At 34.6% G+C, this 13,758-nt stretch overlaps 1 protein-coding gene across 3 annotated transcripts in view; it reads left to right on the forward strand.

The window, feature by feature from the left end:
* Nucleotides 1-13,758, forward strand: part of LOC117170723 (caskin-2) — a 275,083-nt gene that overhangs the window by 48,839 nt on the left and 212,486 nt on the right. The window contains exon 1 of one of the 3 annotated variants that reach the window (XM_033357740.1): nucleotides 12,238-12,800. The exons of the other annotated variants lie outside the window; for them this stretch is intronic. Coding sequence (XP_033213631.1) covers nucleotides 12,785-12,800 — 16 coding nt within the window. The 5' untranslated portion in view covers nucleotides 12,238-12,784. Of the gene's footprint in view, nucleotides 1-12,237; nucleotides 12,801-13,758 lie in introns of those variants that run through there. 3 annotated transcript variants of the gene reach the window in all.

Below are 13,758 nucleotides of genomic sequence, written 5' to 3' on the forward strand. Positions count from 1 at the left end.
AACAGCATTCACTTATTATTTCCATTGACGATGGTATGCTTGTCATTTCTTTTGTGAAAGGTCCCGAGAGCGGATAGTAATTGTATTGGTAAGCTTAGGGGAAAAAATTCCTATCTGTTTCCTACTGTATTAATTGTGTTGTATTTCTTATTCCCTTTTTGTGTTTAGTTCTTGTGTTTATTTGTTTTATTTTGTTGTTTTTGAATTTTTCTTTCGTTTTATTAATATATTCCTCTGCCTTTCAAGACCATAAGAGCTTGTTTCTCTTATGGTTTAAAAAATGGCATTCAGAGTTCGAGTTAATTGCTATGTGTGCGATAGAATCTATCAACCAGGACAAATGGCTCGAATTGAAGGAAATAATAATCCTGATAGGCAAAACATTGCAATTTTTAGACGCCTTCAACTTCGAAGACCACCACTTGATGTCGCCGATGAGAGTAGGTTATGTCTCAATTGCAATCAATCGATTCGCAATGAGATAGAGGAGCTCCAACGTGACCCAGGCTGTTTAAGACTGAATGTTCTTACACAAACAGGCAGGCAAACGTGCATGTTCTGTAATGCTGATGTTAATAAACCAAGGCTTTCAATTGAATGTAGAGTTAACGCTTTTATTGTCATGGACATTTCATTCCAGAAGAAACAAGAGCATGCTTAAATCATTTGGATGAACATGGTTTCATCTTAGGCCCCTTTCTTCCTGGACTACAAGCAATTAATAGACCGTATAGGATTCCGGGAAATCAATTACTTCTGTTTTTGCAGCAACTTCGTAACGAAGCAAATGTTCATGCGGCCGCGGCGTTTAATAATAAAGATAGTTTCACTGATGTAAAGTTGGAAGTTATTGCTCCTGTAACAAACGAACAATTTAGAGAATTGTATGCATTTTGTGATCCTATTCCGCAGTTACATGAACATGGTGCCATTTACGTGAGGAGAAAATATCTGCTGACTTTCCTTTGCAAAATGCGTCAAGGTCTTTCTGATGAATTTCTGAAAGTGATTTTTCATTATTCGAGCCGGCAAGCTACAAGCATGGCCATTTCTACTGCAAGAGAGTCTTTAATGCAGCGATTTGTGCCTGGTAACATTGGATTTAATGCGATAAGCAGAGAGAAATTTATTGAAAGACACGTGACATCATTCGCCAATGAACTTTATAATCCACAACCAGAAATTCCCAGAGCTATTGCTATCATCGATGGAACTTATGCTTACATGCAGAAGAGCAGAAGAGCAGTAACCTTCGCGTACTTCGACAGTCATTCTGCAAACATAAAGGACGTCACTTGGTAAAGCCTGCTCTCATTGTTGGTCCAGACGGATACATACTTCAAATACAAGGGCCATATTTTTCTGACTCGCGAAACAATGAAGCACAAATGTTTATTAGCGAATTTGAAAGAGATGTGGAAGGTATGAGAGAATTTTTCGATATTGGTGATATTTTTATAGAGGACCGTGGATATAGAGATACCCAACCACTTTTAGAACGCTTAGGAATTGTGTCCAAGATACCACCATTTCTCCAACAAGGACAGAGTCAATTGGTAACAGAAGAAGCAAACGAAGCTCGGCTAATAACGAAATCTAGATGGATAGTGGAATCCAGAAATGGCCACATAAAGTCCATTTTATAGTTCTTCGAGAAAACCATTCCGATGGCTCATGTACACAATCTAAGGTACTTCCTTCGTATTGCTGGTGCCATAATTAATCGATACCATCTTGTTATCGAGATGCAAGGCGCTACAGCAGAGCTTGCAAGAGAATATATAGCGAGAGCTCGTGAGCCAAATATTGTGCAAGCGCGCGTAGAAGTGCACAATATGCGCTACGGAAATGCAAATTGATATCCCCTGCATGAACTTCAAGTACCACAATTTCCTCGCCTTACATTGGAAGAAATACGCGACATAACAATTGGCGTGTATCAAGTAGACCTTGCCCCATCTTACGTTCAAGACAAGCTACAACGAGAAGAAGATGAGGAGTTTGAACTAGAGACGCGACTTAATGAACCTGGTTTCATCAGAGTACGAGTATTTTCTCGTTTCCGAAATGCGACAAGGTACCAGCTGTAGATAGCGTTCAATGAGATCGATGACATAGGACCAGACAATAATGAAACGCTTCTCCGTTATTACTGCACATGTAAGTCAGGGGCCAGAACTCTTGGCACTTGCGCACATATTGCAAGCGTTTTATAGTTCCTAGGTTATCCACGTCACCAGCAACACATAAAGTATCCTCAAACTTCCTTGCTACAAAGGATTCTCGACGCTGCTAATAGAGGTAAACAAGCGAACCCGAATCAAGAGCCAGAAATAGTTTAATATTTCGCAAAAGCTACTGGGAATGGTTCTATTCGCTGATCACGGGTGCTTAGCATTCGGCCCTCTTGCGAAGGGTACACTGTTATTATCGGAATATGCGCACTAGTTACTAATGTTACTTTGGGTACCATTTCTGCCTTTAAAGAAGTGATTAATTAGTCAAGTTAAAATCTTGGGCGCTTAGCATTTGATCGTTTTGAGAAGCGCGCTATATAAGTTAACAGTGTAGGCGAAAATATTACAGACCACGATCTGAACCGTGATTTCTATGTTGACATCACTTTTGTAATAAAATCTGTTGTAATTCGTTTTATTCACTGATCATGAACGCTTAGCGTTTGGTACTCTTGAGAACGGTACAATGCAATTATCGGAATGTACGCACTAGTTACTAATGTTACTTTGGGTACCATTTCTGCCTTTAAAAAAGTGATTAATTAGTCATATTAAAATCTTGGGCGCTTAGCGTTTGATCGTTTTGAGAAGCGCGCTATATGAGTCAACGGTGTAGGCGAAAATATGACAGACCACGATCTGAACCGTGATTTCTATGTTGACGTCGCTTTTGTAATAAAATCTGTTGTAATTCGTTTTATTCACTAATCTTGAGCGCTTAGCGCCGCATAGCGCTAAAACTGTCCATTTTTTTGGATCTTTTTACGGTTATTTCATCCGGCACTTAGAACCTTAAAAATTACAAAGTTTCAGCTAAATCCACCGAAAGCCATTTTCGCATACATTTAGTGCGGGATCCTTTGTTGAAATTGCAATATCTTTAAAATTTTCAAGGTCTTCATTATTTATAACAGTACTATTTGGTATCTTTTTAAACAAAGGTTCAAGCAAACCCACAGTCTTTGGATAGCTTACGGTGCCTATATTAATAAGATTTTCATTGAAACTTATCGTATAATCTCCAATCGTTAGTCTGTCTTTCGATAATTTTCGTACACCATAAACGTTATCTATATCTCTCCTTCTCTTCCTCAACTTTTGAAGATAATCAATTGCTATATCCTTTGATGGAAAGGAAACTGGTGTTTATAAATCCTCTGAAGCCTCAGAATCGTACAGGAACTTTCAAGCTAATTACTATGGTAAAGAACTGCAACCATTGCTGTCGAGAGGAGAATTCATAGAGTATGCACCTCTAGTAGTAATTGACTGTTCTAAGCAAAATGAATTCTTGAAATACGAACCAGTATAAACCAATAAGTGGTGTGGTGAAAAAGTTGATATAAAAACTACTGTAACCGAGTAGAAATAGTTTAGTTGCATATATAATTAATTATAATCTATTTATTTTTAAGTATAATGTACTGGTTTTTTCTATTGGAATTAAAAAATAATTTTTAATGAAAAAGAAAAATTATGTTGTTTTTTCAGAGTTCCTTGTCCCTATAATAATAATAAGTGCGAATAGTAGATAAGCGAATGATTGGTTGGTGAACATCGTTGAAATTGGTATATTCGATCTGCTGGATCAGGTTGCATCCAATAGCTACATCAATTTAGGAAAATGATTAGCATCTAATTTTTCAATTAGAAGTAAATTTGCTTTTAAAAAATTGTTATTTACAGGTTGCATTGAATAAAAAAGAACAATTTAGATTCAATTGATTTTCTTTCATTCACAATAACTTGTATTTTACAAACAATTCTACAGTTTTTCGATTTCTTCTTTTCCAATTTACATATATACTTCTTTTGTTGCTATTTCCAATCATATATATATTTTATTTACAGCAATATGTGGATTATAGACTATATCTTCCACATCAAAGGTTATACACTAGTGCTAGGTCTCTATCTCTCTCACTCACCGACTCATATATCCACATCACTCGTCACATTAATCACCTCGCTTGTTTCTACACATATATACAAGTTTTTGTTTAGTATCACTGTACATAATTTCAGCTCTCCTTTGAGAATTGAATTCTTTTTTTTTTTTTTGAAAATGAATATTAATTTTTATCAACATCCATTGCCTCTGTGATTGGAATTTGTAGCCCCATGGAAGTGTGTCGGTTGTATGAGGAAGCAGCATCCTCTTATCATCTCGCCAACTGAGGGCGATCTTGTTTTGATCAATCGAGTGAACTTCATGTTTTCGGCTTCGAATTAACCGTTGACGTCGAGTAAGCGTTTGAAAATATAGCAAAGTTAGCCTATAATCCTCAAACGTGATTGTCCTCAAAGTGGACCCTTTAATCCCTTTGGCTTTCCTTTTCTCCCCTTCTTCACCCAAAACTTTATAGGAATACAATTTGGACGTTAGCCGTACAAATTCAGTTACAATTTTCCCGTTCCATTCATCCTTCATGAGTCCCAAGACTTTTTTGTTTAGTAATTCAATTTCATATATATTATTTGGTGGATAGTCTGAGGTGTCAGATTTATCGGAATCTTTTTTAATATACTCATAAAAGTTTGGTTCTGTAGTGTGGTAAATTAAGCTGTCTGTGTCGATGTAGAGTAATTTTGTCTTGTCACCGAATGTGTACTTCATGTAATTATAATGAAAGTCGTAAATCATTATCTTTGATATGTCTAGAACTGAGAAGCCTATATAGATGGGCTTATTGAATTTAATTTTGGTTTTACTCATTTCAGTGATCACCATGTCCTCACCAAATATAGTGCAACTATGAAAGTTTTGTTTGGCAATAAGAGCTTTTGCACCCCTTCTTCCCTCCCACTTAGTCACTAACCTAACATCTTTGTGCTTCCTTACGTTCTCCATGGTCTTCCCGAAGACAGGGTTGTTCATGAGATTGAAAAAAATTTTTTTCAAATTCATTTTTTGCCTTCTTTCGCAAATCAGTATTCAAATCAATATAGGCTTTTAGCCATGGCTTTTGCTTGAATTCTAAAACTCGATGAATTTTAACAAGCTTCATTCCCAATTTTAAATACTGTTTTAAGTTTTGATAATGGAGATTGTAATTGATCATTGATTTCAAATTGGTAATTAGTTTCGGGATTTTAGATGTTTGAAGAAGAGGTATAAAATGTTCTGGACATAATGGTATGTCTCCATGCAAATCATGGAGTTCTTCAGGATATTCCAAATCTACTTCAAGAATATAACCTATTTCTGCATCATCGGGAATGTTGAAAAAATTTGTTTCGTTTTCAAAGTCAGTGAACCATTTAAAATTTCTATAGGGTAAATATTGGCTCATTGCTTTACCGTATTGATTGTTTATGTCGAAATAAGTGATATAGGACTCGGGTAAATTTTCATCAAAATTCGACCCCATGAATCTATTATTTGGTTTTGCATACCTATTGGAGCACTGAGACACACCACCTCTTATTGGTCCTTCAACAAGTAATAACATTTCTACATCTGTTAATAGATCGATTTCAATTCTCGTATGCGTTAACATAGCATCGAAAGAAAGCCTTGGTGCTGTTTAGTAGTCTAATGGATTCAAATTATAAGTTTCAATGCAGCGACATCTAAAACTTTCAAAAGTGTTCGCGAAGAGAAAATAATTTTTCAAGTATAAATCCGAATATTCACCTAACGTTTTTAAGTTAAATTTTTCCCACACGTTGCACGCATGATTATAATCTTCATCTGAAATACCCTCATCATTTAATTTAGAGTAAAATTCCTCTTTTGCTGGCAGACAATCTTCATCTAATTTCTGCCAATTATCAACATAATCGTATGGAAATAACCCTTTTCTTGTTAATAATTCAAATTCATCATCATTTTTTGAATATTTTCTTGTAATAAATTTTTCATCATTGCTAAGATTTGAAGCTAATTTGAAGAGGCTACTTAGCATAAATCGAAAAGAGTCTATGAATCTAAGTTTAACTTTTGTACTTTGCACCCTTTTCGTAAAGATATATATTATTCCTTGTTGATAGGTAATAATGAGATAACACCCTCAAAGCTTGTAGCCAATTCTTTGATGAAAAAGTGAGAGTCGTAGCCAGATAAATTATGAAATACTAATAATGAGATGCCACCCTAAAAGCTTGTAGCCAATTCTTTGATGAAAAAGTGAGAGTTGTAGCCAGATAGATTATGAAATACTATAGGAATTACATGTGAGTCTTGGTCATTTACGTTACATCTGTCATGAGAAGGGTCACGGTATTTACCTGTAAAATGGTCATGATCCCGATGTTTAACATCATCTTGGTTGGATTTTTAAAATAAGAATCTACTTTCTCTGCTATCGTTTTCAACTCAAGGACAAACCACGTGATGCAGTCCTTTCCACGATAAACTTGAGGTTCAGATTGTGAATCGTCAAAGCTGCATTTTGTGTGATAAGCAACACTTGTAGGTATATGTTTCTGATAAGCATTTCCATGCGTATTGACAACTGGCTCTAACAAACACTATATGTCAGCATATACTACAAATTGAACCCTCTCTTTGTATGTATAATTTTTAAATTTCAAAATTGTATCCTCTTCTGTGGGGAGTATTAGTGTGCAATTATTATTCAGATTGTCACAATTAATTCTATGTTTTTTAAGAGATTTCTCAAATTTAAAGTGACACAAACACATGCCACAAAAATAAGTGGAGCAATTCGCTTTTGTTATTTCTGATTTCACTAGTCTAGATAGATTTTTGATTAAAGCAAAATGATAAACTTCTACATCTGAATCAAAGTTAGTATTTTCAACCATAAGAAGGTGAATAGTAGCTTTTTTAGATTTTTCCTGGCTTATAAAAACTGGAACAATTCCCTCTTTCTTACTTGTATTGAGCAGACTCTAATCCGTACACATTTATACTTAAACCGTTCATTTTCTCAAATTTTGGAACATCCTCAAAAGTAATTCTTAATGTCATTATATTTGAGTTCTGAACCATCAAGCTTAGGGTAAGAACTGGTTCTTCCTGCCTCTTTTTTAACTGGGTGAAGAGCTGTCATTACTGACCAGAGAAAACAATACGAGTCTTTATTGTTAATATTAACTACAGCTTTTTTCTGTACAAAATCAGGTAATTCAATGAAAGTTGAAGCTCCAACTTGAAAAGGGGCGTATCTATTTATGTTAACTGTTAAGCTGATAATTTCTATTAATCTCCACCCTGCATCTGATGTTTTTAAATCTTCAATTTTAATTACAACTTGTTGACGAATTTTATCCTCGAACCATTCGCCAATATTCGTAGACGTTAGAATAGGATTGCTTTCAGTGCAAACACGTTTTGCATAGATTTTTTCCTCCCCTCCAACGAATGCCTTAAACATACCTTTGAATTCAACACAAACTTTGATATTACCTATACTATTAATTGCATTCTTGATTCATGGAATACACATGCGTTTACAATCATCCAAAAATGTATTTAAATCTTCATGAATTAAATTTGTTATAAGTCCCATTCTTATTCGTGTTCGAAACGCACTTGCTACATCATCCCAAATCACCCTCTCGCTCAGTTTCTTCGAAGCTTCATTCATGCCAGTTCCTGTCTTGAGCAACTTCTTGAATTTTCTGCTTGCTGTCTTCAGATCACCAATTAACGTCATAATCGCATGTTTTTGGCCCACGAATAGCAGAATGTTCTTCCTCAACATTTGGTTTAATATCCTGATGTTTTTAGTTTCAGCCCTCGTCCACAATCTAATTTCATCAGCTGCTGGGGGTTGCTTCTCGAGTATAAGTTGATATTCTATCTTCATGATTTGTAGAACTTTTTTACAATTTTCGAAATCCATTTTTAGCTTTAAATGGAATCAGCGAACACTTATAGAAACACTGTGTAGATTTTCAGTAATTTGAGGTTATGTAAGTCCTGTTATTAGTTGATGACACTTATATAAACACTGCGTTCGATTTCGAGTTATTTAAAGGTTATGTATGTCTTGTTATTAACTGATGACACTTATAGAAACACTACAGAGATTTAAAGTAATTTCAAATTATGCGAGTCTTGTTATTAACTGATGACGTCATCAGAATGGAATTTTGTTTATCGAGAATTATTTAACATTATATGAAATATAACGCCCCTGTTGGCAAATATCAAAGGAGAACGTTTAATTAACTTAGTTCACATAGGTCAGGATTCCAGGAATCGACGATGACGTCATCAGGATGGAATTTTGTTTACCCCAGAAATTGCTTAACATTATATGAAATATGACGCTCCTGTTGGCAAATATCAAAGGAGAACGTTTAACTAATTTAGTTCACATAGATAAGGATTCCAGGAATCGATGATGACGTTATCAGAATGGAATTTTGTTTACCGAAAATTGTTTATCATCATATAAAATATGACTCCCATGTTGGCAAATATCAAAGGAGAACGTTTAATTAATTAAGTTCACATTGATAAGGATTCCAAGAATCGACGATGACGTAATGAGAATGGAATTTTCTTTACCGAGAATTGTTATAATATCACAAAATTTTTAATGATGCACCATTGCGATAAAACATTTAATACATATTACTTTAGGGTGAAAAACTTAAATTCCGGGTATAGCAGGTATTACATAGCCTAATATTGCGATATAATATATCATATCATATTCCATATTTTTGGGGCTGAAGAGTTCCATTGTTATGATTTTTAAGTATTGATTTCCAATTTCGATAATGTGGCTCGGATACTTCAAAACTGTGATTTGTAAATCAGCACAAGGAGCGAAACCAATCTTACAGCCTTTTGCACTCTAACCGCAAGTTTGCTATTCATACGGAAAAAAGTGCGCCAGAACTCCGCCTACCTATCTACTAACATAATATTGAATGATTTGGAATAATAATAATTTCTGATAAATAAATCATAAAAGTCATAATAAAATTTAAAGTATAAAAGTGTCTTATTAAATTCTTCAAATTTTTACAATCTTTACCATGATTATATTATAAAAAATCTGCCCGCGTTGCGGGCACATGCTCATAGCACGCCACGCGCGCGACTCGAATGTTTGAGCGCGCCTGTGGCACTCGACTGATGCTTCTCGCGTTTCGCGCTCGATAATGTATTTACTTCGCGCTACACGCTGGATCTTTGTGCATAGACTTTTAAAAATTAAAGGTGAAAGCATCAACAACAGTAATTTGGTGATTGTGAATTCTCTTTTGTTAAAGCTCCTTCGGCTTTAACGAGTACCTTCTCATCACGTATCTCGTGCTTCGCACTCGAGTTTCTCCCTGAAATTTAATATCATTCACATAAATGTATATTTTTATCATTCATAACTTTCATTGGTATTAAATCAGACAACGTTTCATTGTCCCGTTTAAAAAAAGCGCATTCTTTAAAAAAAATTGCGTTATTAAAAATTTTATTGCAACTTTTGTCGTTTTTCCATAAACTAAACTTGCTCATTTCCAATATTTTGTATGATTTGAACTTTACACATAGGGTCTACTGAGCAGCCTTACCGATTTTTAACTTCTATATTATGTGTGTGTATATGTGTGTGTGTGTGTTTTAAATGCAATAATATATTTGAGAATATTTGAAATACTGTAAAATTATTGCATGAAAAAATGTAATTTTTGGATTTTTCATTATTTGTTATGCTGCTAAAATTTGAATTTTTTATTTATCAAGAAAATTAAAAAAGTTGTTATGAGAATCTTCTAGGGCATTTAGAAATCAAACTTTTTTTATTTTGCTTTTTTCATGCCATCCGTTATTTGGCTTAAAGTGTTCATTTTCGTGTGTTTTTTTGGAATGTTGTCAATGCTATAATTCTAGTAATTTTTAATTTTATGAAAAAAGTAATTATGATAAACTGTTCGACTTCTTAAATACTATAAGTAATCATACAGAGAATTCTTGAATTTTGAAAAAAGTGTTTTCCAAAATACTCAAAAAGCGCTAACTTTTTTCATTTTTATCCAAAATGGCTGGCTAACGAACTTAACCTTTAGTTCAGGACACTAAAAGAGTATTCTAGAGGCCAAACTAATAGAATGATTTTTTCAAAAGTTATCGTGTGCACAGACAGACAGGCTAAAATACATACATACAGACCGACAGGCAGACACATTCGTAAAAACCTATGATTCAGGGGATATTAAAACGTGGACATTTGACAAAAACTCGGGGGGGGGGGGGGCAATTTTACACATCAAATACCCTCTCTGTTGAGCATGTAAAAAGAACATTATTAAAAATTATTTTGCTCTATTTTTGGTTAAAAAATGTAATCTATTTTTGCTTAGCTTGTGTCGTGTCGAAAAATTTAATTTTTGTATTTTCAATTTTTTTTATAAATAAATGACTAATCGAAAATTTGTAGATATTTTTTGGGTGCACAGTGTTTGTTTTATCATTTTTTTCCTATCTTGTATGGTTTGATCGAAAATACCATTTTTCTTTTCAAATACTATGAACAAGTGTACAGTAAAAGAGTGTACCAATGGCGAATCTAATAGATTAAATTTTTTCAAAAGTTATCGTGCTGATAGACAGACATACAGACAGACGCATTCGTAAAAACCTGTTTTTCTGATGCAGGGGTCTCAAAACGTGAACCTTTCGACGAAAACTGGGGGGGGGGGGTAAAATTTTACGCAAATCAAATACCTTCTCTGAGGAGAATGTAAAAATGATTTATTTGTCATAAATAACTTTTTGATAGTTTTGCTTTTCGTTTTAATCATAACAAATAGCATTAAAAACATAATAAATTATATTTTTTGAAACCCCACACACGAGACGAAAAAGAAATTAAAAAAAAAAGTTGTGATAAGAATGTGCCCACGCAGCAGGTAGATTTTTTTACTGTTAAAGATATTTTTCATTATGAAAGCCAAAACTACGCATCCTATCAAAAAGTGGTTGATGACAAATTTGTAGATCTTTTTCAAATGCACAGTTTTTGTTTACACATCTTTTACAGTATTTTGCGTAGTTTGGCCGAAAATGTAATTTTTGGATTTTTTATTATTTTATTATCCGGTCAAATTTTATATTTTTCAAGAAAATTCAAAAAGTCATGATAAACTTGTAGGGCATTCAAATAGCAACATTTTCTTCTCTTGACTTTTTTTTCATATCGTGCGTTATTTGGCTTAAAATGTTCATGTTCGTGTGTTTTTTGGAATTTTGTGAATGCTATAACTCTGGTAATTTTTGATTTTATCAAAAAAGTCATTCGGATAAATTGTTTGACTCTTTAAATACTATGAATAACCGTACAGAGAATGTTTGAGCTTTGTAAAAAGTGGTCTCAAAAATATTTAAAATGTGCCTACTTTTTGAATTTTTGTCCAAAATGGCTGGATAACGAACTTGATCTTTTCTTTGTGTACCAAAGGCCAATCTAATAGATAATAACCTGTTTTTCGGATTCAGGGGGTCTCAAAACGTGGACATTCGACAATAACTGGGGGGGGGGTCAACTTTTACACAAATCTAATACTTCCTCTGATCCGAATGTAAAATGTACATTCACTAATAAAAATTATGTTTCAAGTTTCAACTGTTTCTCTGCACAAAGTGCTATATTTTAAGTAATTTATAATAATTAAACTATTTATTTCGTAGACACTCCTCTTCAATGCCTAACAAGTTTGGGACGTTTCGATGAAACCCTGGCATGTGTTCAATTTTTCGAAAATACCAAATATTCCCATGTTAATAAATTGTGATTTTGAAGTGCGGTGACACGTGTTAATATTTGAATTTTGCAGAAAAAAAATATCACGGATTGATTTCCTCCAGAAACGGAAACTTGGGGGTGGGTTTACTTGCCCTCTAGAGTGAAAAAAGTAGCAATGCATTTTTGGACTACTCTAACGTAAGGACTCCGGCTATTTATTTTCGTAATAAATATTGCAAGTTTTCAAAAATGTTGTGGCACTCAATTTATTCCTCCGACGATCATGCATAAGTGAAATACATAATGATGAAACGCCCTACTTTGGTCTTATTGATGGTCTTTGAGATTTGAGTGGGTTTCAGAAGGTTGGACAACTCGATCTCGAGAAGAACTGGGATTAAGACAGGAGGAGAAAGCCGGTGGTGGGGACAGTGTACGTACAACACAATGGACCCGCCCGGGTGGGTAGCGAGCCGAACGAGACGAGCGATCGGCGCTCTGGCGGAAGTTGCTGACACTACTCTCAGTTGGCAGTACTACGCGAGACCGCGGCATCGATAGGTATCGCATGGTTAGTTGTTGTGGGTGGATGAGTGTTTCGGACGAGTTGGTGCTTGTGACAAGTTTTCCTTAATCTGGCTACCTATTTACCGAAAGAATGATTCGGGGCGATTCCGCTGTGTGCAAATCCTGTTATCTCTGTATATAACCTTCAAGATCTTCCTCGAGATCAGCGGAAAAAGTTGAAGAAAAAGCTATGGTGTGCGGGACTCGTGTCCAGTTTACGTGTGCGCGACTTAGGTGATATTGGCATTCTTGTGGCATGGTGTTTATTGGCGACGCTGATTGTTGGATTTCCAGTCGCGTAATCGAGGACACACCATGAGACGAATTAGTGGTAAGCGACGAACCCCACTTTGTATTTTTTCTTTTTATTCTCATGTGTGCGTTTTTTTTGCGAGTCGTTACGAACGAGTGTGTAAAGCGGAATTGATGAGGCGTTGAAAAAAAGTGCTATTTGCGTGGGCGATTTGCCGGTGCCACGCCATCACGTTCGAGAGAATCGCACTGTAAACAAACGGCCCACTGTCATCTGTCAGTGCCAATGAATTTGAATGAGGAAAAAAGTTTTAAGAGCTAAAATTCGAACTTTTGAAGTGCTAGAAGAGTCTTTGATCAGTCACATGCCTTTTTGAATCTATACTTTATTGTGATTTCAATTTATTGAAAGCAATATTACAAGAACTTTCCAGCTTGTACAATTTACAATTACAAATTTCTTAAAATAAATTGTAAATCATTATTTTTGAGTGCTTTATTTTAAAAATGGTTCAAGCTAACAATTATTTGCGGCTATTTTTGCATCTTTGGAATCAGGCTATTGTTGATGATGTTCGTTGTTATTCGAGATAGATTGTAATCAGAATTATTTTTTGAATTTTTGTTTAATTAAGACCGTTGGTACTAGGCCCTAACCTCAAAATCGACTTGTCTCATTTCATTCCATAATTTGTAAGAGTACATCTTTGTTAGATACGGCACATACGGTTCTATTTTATGTACAAATATTGTTCCAGCTACAATTGAAAATACTTCAATGTAAGTTTTCTTTTTAATCAGTAATGTGCAATATAAATAAATTAGTATTTTAGCACTATTTCTAGTTTAAAAGTCACCAGTAAACAATTTCGTATATTTGAACGTTCTGAACTGCAAGCACATCCAAAGATGGTATTATATTATTTATGTATGCAGTAAACTGAGGCAATACAATTTTTAAATTAGGTCTGGTTCTATCGCTCTTAAAATTTTCAGAATTTTGGAGGATTTTACATTGGACATTTTTTGGATGCTAA

The sequence above is a fragment of the Belonocnema kinseyi genome, chromosome 4 (genome assembly GCF_010883055.1).
Source record: "Belonocnema kinseyi isolate 2016_QV_RU_SX_M_011 chromosome 4, B_treatae_v1, whole genome shotgun sequence".
Classification (NCBI taxonomy): domain Eukaryota; kingdom Metazoa; phylum Arthropoda; class Insecta; order Hymenoptera; family Cynipidae; genus Belonocnema; species Belonocnema kinseyi.